Source organism: Henckelia pumila, chromosome 4 (assembly GCF_033568475.1).
Source record: "Henckelia pumila isolate YLH828 chromosome 4, ASM3356847v2, whole genome shotgun sequence".
Classification (NCBI taxonomy): domain Eukaryota; kingdom Viridiplantae; phylum Streptophyta; class Magnoliopsida; order Lamiales; family Gesneriaceae; genus Henckelia; species Henckelia pumila.
Window position 1 is genome coordinate 38,438,044 of NC_133123.1, and position 6,547 is coordinate 38,444,590.

Genomic DNA, 6,547 nt, shown 5'->3' on the forward strand with positions numbered 1-6,547 from the left:
ATAATATCAAATATATATATATATATATATATATATATATTCTTGGCAAAAGATAAGCATAAACAAACTATCACAAAGAAATCAAAGAGATATGAAGATTGTACATTTTGGTCATGAGCATCCACTAAAGTTGGAGGAATCCGAGGAAATTCAGCATCGCTGCAACGCATGTGGGTTGTACGTGATGTTGAGTCCCTGTTACATATGCATCATTCCAGGTTGCAATTTTTATTTACACCAAGCTTGCTCACAACTTCCCCATCAATTGCACCATTATTTTTGTTATTATGGTCCTTATGAAAAAGTTGTAAAACATGATCTTGCTTTGCTTGGAAAACCACGTGGTGAGAACAGTTTGTGTGGTTATTGTGGGAGATTGTGCGAGAATTTCACGTACCATTGCTACCAATGTGAATTTGATGCCCATCCTCTATGTGGGTTTCCCTTAGATATCCAAATAAACCACATTAGCCACCCACAACATCCCATGGTAGTTTTTGGCAAGGAGGCATCGTTGCTTTGTGACGCTTGTGGGAGAGAACATATATAAGGATTATTTTTTCTCATGTCACAAATGTAATTTCTGGATTCACCAAGACTGTGCCTTGCTACCCAGCTTTGTGGAAGTCAAAGAGCATCCACACTATCTCTCCCTCGTCTATTCTCCTTCCTCCTTGCTACAATTATATATTAGGAGCGATAAATGTCTAATTTGTTCGAAAATAGCAATTATCAAGTTTGGGATTTATTTTTGTTTTACGTGTCAAAGACTCGCTCACATGGATTGTGCTATATCACGGAAGAAGGACTCGGGTAACTAAATTTACTTGTATATTGCTTTCTATATATAACGTTAGATTTGTCCCCCCCAAAAAATGTGTATATAAATAATTTCTATGACAAAATTTGCAGGCGCAATATTTCATATGCCGATTGTGTCGAGCGACATGTTTCTAGGTTCGATATTGCGTACTATAGAAGTAAAGGAGGGCAATTCTACCAAAATGTTAGAAAAATACCACACTGATCTTTCTTTGGTGTTGATGGATGACAGTACTGCGCAAGATTTAGTTTGCAATGCATGCATTCGGCCCATTAATTCACCTCCATATTATACATGTGGCGCCCATTCTCAATGCAATTTTCTCCTCCACAAATTTTGTGTGGATTTGCCTCTTTCTATCCAAGATTTCTTGTACACATCCGTCACTAAAAACCTGATTTCCCCGAGATTGGATGAATTCTTTTCTTTGTTTCGGTGTTGTAGTTGCAAAAAGTATTGCAACGGATTCGGATACGTATTTGGTGGAAGCGATTCCATATTCGTCGACGATGTTGAATGTTCCTTTGCTCCGAGAGTCATCAAGCATGATTCACACAAGCACCATCCTCTTATTCTAACCGATACATCATCAGGAATTGAATCGTGGAAGTCGTGTTGTGGTAAATCATGTTTCTACGGATACTGCTGTGGTTTATGTAATTTCACGATACATATTGATTGTGCTCGTCTACCTAAAACAGTCGCCCACAAATTTGACAAGCATCCCCTCACGCTAACATTCGCATCTTCTAATTCCACCGATATTGATGACATTTGCGAGTTCTGCGAAGAAGACATTGATTCCAAGTATTGGTTCTATCATTGTGCCCAATGTGACCAATCGTTTCATGTCAAATGCATTCCTTCACAAGGGGAATTTTCGAAAATCAAGTTTGGTGGTAGCGTGAAAGTGCCATGTCACGAAGATCATCCATTGACTTTGGCGAGGATGATGAATCTTGGCAGCCAAAGGTGTGGTTATTGCCACGAAATTATCAAAGGCTTCAAAGATGGAATGGCTTTACACTGCCAAGACTGTGATTTTTGGATTCATTTCTACTGCGGATATCGATCATGCCATGGAAATATCTCACCTCCCTATAAAGTTTATACGTTATGATAAAAACTCCTATGAGATGGGTTCAAGGGTCATTTTTCTGAGACAGATATCTTATATGGGTTATTCATTAAAAATTATTACATTTTATGTCAAAAATATTACTTATTATTATAAATATGGGTAGGGTTGGCTCGTCTCACGGATGAGACTGTCTCACAGGAGTGTTACTCGTTAGTTATAGTTGGAATCTGATAAATTAATATGTTTTGTTTGTTTAAATTACTTGTTCCAGTTGTCCATTAATTCAATTACATCTTTGTCAAATATCAAAATGAATATTGTTAAACTTAAAAATAAAATAAAATGTAAGTGTGCTAGAAACTGCTAATTAGTTGGTGATCATTTACCAATAATTAATACTAATCACGGGGTAAACGTGTTGCGTGTGTAGCGTAATATTTGAATATTATCATACGGTATCTTATGTAATTAGTAAGATTTAAGATTTATTAGCACAAATCTACAAAAATTGTAAGCTGAAAAAAATTGAAAAATAGATATTGTTTGCATCTGTACACTATAGCTCATGATTTCAGAACTGAACATATACATCTGTAAAACAATGAAAATAAACAAACAATGAACATTTCGTCCCAAAAACAAAAAAGACAAGCTTATGAACATAGAAGAACAAATAAATTAGATATATGTAACCATTGATACCTGGTATATCAATTCATTTAATTTTAATGATAAATAGGTAAGAAGAAAAAAACTAATATTCTGGAATGGAAAAATTTATAATCCATAATTACTTAAGCATAAATATTCAACATTAAACCTACACATAATACAAAGCATAAATTTGTACATATAAAAGTATAAATACATCACTCTTACCCGAACTAATGACTATAACCAGCAAGAAACCAACATTTCAAATTTCAGTTAATCTTCGAGTAAGACAACCAGCATATTATCATAAAAAATTTAACTTTAAAAAAAAATTTAATCTTACATTTCCAATAATGGATCAACACATTGGTTCTCTTCAAAGGCAGCATTCGCAGACTCCGTATTCATGGGAGGCCGGAGGCAACCAAATGAATATAATAACATGTCATTCGAATAGTCTTTTTCAGAGTGTATTCAATCAAATTAAAATGAAAAATCAAAAGAATATGGAGAGGGAACAAAAACCAAATCTTTGGTGGTTTTTGATGATTACAAAGAGCCATAAAAAGTTCATCATACCAAATTGCATCTAACATATTAATGGGCATATCTTCTATATCGGAAAAGTGAAAACTCACGATGATAACAATTAGTAAACAAATAATCTAATTCCACTTGCAATATAACAATTGCAGTGTAAGAACTTACATATCATTTTCACACCAAATCGATGCCCGGTAAATGTATGATCATTCCATCCAATCCAAGCAAATTTCGATGAAACAGATAAATTTACAAATAATATAACTCATTTACGAAATAATACTAAGGGAGTGTTTGCAATCACTAAAAAAAAGTGATTGTTAGCTTTTGGCTTAAAAAAATCATTTTTGCGTGTTTCTTAAACCTAGATTATGTGTTAGCTTATGCTTAACTTAATTGAAATCCAAAAGCTAGTCATGTGGTGATTATGATTCTCCAAAAGTGATTCTAATAAGAATATCATTGCTAAAATCACTCTAATCACTTATTTATCAAACACTACCCAACTTTGATTTTTAGATTCTCACATTTGTTTTCAAACACTACCAACTTTTGATTTTTCTTAACTTTTTTATAATCTATAAATTAATCACTTTTACAAAATCACAATCTATTGCAAACACTCTCTAAAAATTGAACAAACTTATAACCTCATTTGCTAAAAAAGGAAGATATTAAAAGACTTTGAGAGCCAATATACAGTGAATATGCTGCAGGGTATCAAATCTAAATAGTCATGGGAGAAAAGTATAAAACCTCATTCACTCAGTCATTTCTGCAAACACATAGCAAGCACTTCCCCCTCGGACATTTATGCAATCACATAGCAAGCATTTCACATACTTCTATAATTTGTTCAATTTTTCACATAATTTAAAATTCAATTCGAAGAGTGAAGAAGAACCTCAACTGCCGCAAACGTTAAAAATAAAAAATAAAACACCCCCGGGGAAACCAAAGAAAGTGCACATAAGATAAAGTTGTACCAGTAAATAATTGTGGGATCTTGGGAGGAAGACTAACTGTTGGGAAAGATAGCCAATTTTAATTGACTTTTATGTAGCGGAAGCTTTTGATTCTTTTCCCCTTCAGTGATACTAAGTGTTTCCATGATATCAATATCAATCAAGATAATAAGTATGAAAAAAACGACACAAGGATTTTTACGTGGAAAACCCAAATTAGGGAAAAACCACGAGATCGAAGTCCACCAAGAAAATCTCCACTATATCAATAATGAGTACAACACATTCCTACAATATTAGGAGATAACAACGACGCTCCCTAGAACAACTTAGGGAATACCAAGAACTTCAAGAACAACTATTCTTGGATGACACACTCGATCTCACTTTACAAGTGAAACTCACACAAATCTAATCAAGTTGAAAATTCTTTCTGATGTGGAAGATCGGACATCGCCGTAATCACAGAGCATACTAAAATTTATCTAAATGACTAGACTACAAACACTCTATATTGCTTGTGTTTTTGGGATTTCTTGGGATGATTTTGAATCAATGCAAATGAGGCTATTTATGGGCAAATGTTTGGGGTTGTTGAAGTGTGAAACCATGGTGTAAATGACATCAAGTTTGGTAGCCACCATGGTTGAACTTTGAATTGTTGAATCCAAAATGTGATTGAATTCCAACAATTCTCCCCCTCAAACTCATTTTGTAGATTCAATCAGACTCGCTGCACTTCTACAGCTTTCCAGCTTTTCTTTTGCCAATGACTTTGTGAACATATCGGAACCATTTTCATCAGTATGTATCTTCTCAAGATGTAACAACTTGTCGTTTAACGCATCTCGGATCCAATGATACCTCACATCAATATGCTTCGACCTTGAGTGAAAACTGGAGTTTTTACTCAGATGGATTGCGCTCTGACTATCACAGTAGAGCATAAACTTGTCTTGCCTTAGGCCTAACTCTTGTAGAAACTTCTTCAACCATAGAAGTTCTTTGCATGCTTCGGTCGTGGCTATGTATTCGGCTTCTGTTGTGGATAATGCCACACACTTTTGAAGTTTTGATTGCCATGAGACTGCTCCCCTTGCAAATGTCATCAAGTATCCGGATGTGGACTTTCTAGAATCAACATCACCAGCCATATCTGCATCTGTGTATCCTTCTAACACAGGTAGGTTAGTTCCAAATCTCAAACAAAATCTAGAAGTACCTCTAAGATATCGGAATATCCATTTCACTGCTAACCAGTGATCTTTGCCCGGATTTGAGAGAAATCGACTTACCACGCCAACTGCATGAGCGAGGTCAGGTCTCGTACACACCATTGCATACATCAGACTGCCGACTGCTGAAGCATAAGGAACACTTTCCATTTGTTTCTTTTCTTCATCACTTGTAGGACATTGGCCTGAACTTAGTTTGAAATGCCCTGCAAGTGGAGTGCCAACAGTCTTTGCCTTATCCATTTTGAATCTTTCAAGAACTTTTTCAATGTATTGTTCTTGAGATAACCACAACTTTTTATTTGTCCTGTCCCTGGAGATCTTCATTCCAAGAATCTGTTTCGTTGGTCTTAAGTCTTTCATTGCAAAAGACTTGTCAAGCTCCCCCTTAAGCTTGTCTATCTTTGTTGAATCATGACCAATGATCAACATATCATCAACATACAACAACAGTATGATGATATCATTGTCATCATATTTCTTAAGAAATACGCAGTGATCAGAACTGGTTCTCCTGTACCCATTACTCATCATGAATGAATCAAACTTTTTGTACCACTGCCTTGGGGCTTGCTTCAATCCATACAAGCTTTTGTTCAACCGACACACCATTTTCTCTTTGCCTTTGACTTTGAATCCTTCTGGCTGATCCATATATATTTCTTCATCTAGATCACCATGAAGAAATGCGGTCTTGACATCAAGTTGTTCTATCTCCAAGTCCAAACTAGCAGCGAGTCCAAGAAAAACTCTGATAGAAGACATCTTCACCACTGGTGAGAAAATTTCATCAAAATCAACACCTTTCTTTTGGTTGAAACCTTTTACGACTAGCCTCGCTTTGTACCTTAGTCGTGATCCATTGTCTTCAGTCTTCAACCTGTAAAACCATTTATTTTTAAGTGCTCTCTTACCTTTTGGTAGATTTACCAATCCATAGGTATGATTGTCATGAAGCGATTGCATCTCATCCTTCATCGCTTCGATCCACTTATCTTTTTGGGCACTTGATACAGCTTCTTTAAAACTTCTGGTTCTCCACCATCAGTGAGCATCACATATTCATGTGAACTGTATCTTGTAGAAGGTATTCTTTGTCTGGTTGACCTTCTAATCTCTGTCTCGGAAGGTAAATCTGAAGAGTTGTCTTGAGAATCATCTGGTTCAACTAACTCTTCATGATCACTCTGCATATCTCCCCCATGATCATGAACTATGGGTGAACGAACAGGATCTAGATTGACTG

General features: G+C 35.6%; 1 protein-coding gene across 1 annotated transcript; it reads left to right on the top strand.

The window, feature by feature from the left end:
* The first annotated feature begins 779 nt into the window (after nt 1–779).
* On the top strand, nt 780–2,004 carry LOC140860879 (uncharacterized). The gene is made up of 2 exons (XM_073263883.1): nt 780–813; nt 913–2,004. Exons 1-2 carry the CDS (start codon nt 780–782, stop codon nt 1,941–1,943), a joined length of 1,065 nt encoding a protein of 354 aa, XP_073119984.1. The 3' UTR covers nt 1,944–2,004.
* Nucleotides 2,005–6,547: the final 4,543 nt, after the last annotated feature.

Coding starts and splice junctions, on each gene's coding strand:
- LOC140860879 (XM_073263883.1), top strand. CDS start 780: ATGGATTGTGCTATATCACGGAAGAAGGACTCGG. Junction 814..912: donor ATCACGGAAGAAGGACTCGG/GTAACTAAATTT, acceptor CAAAATTTGCAG/GCGCAATATTTCATATGCCG.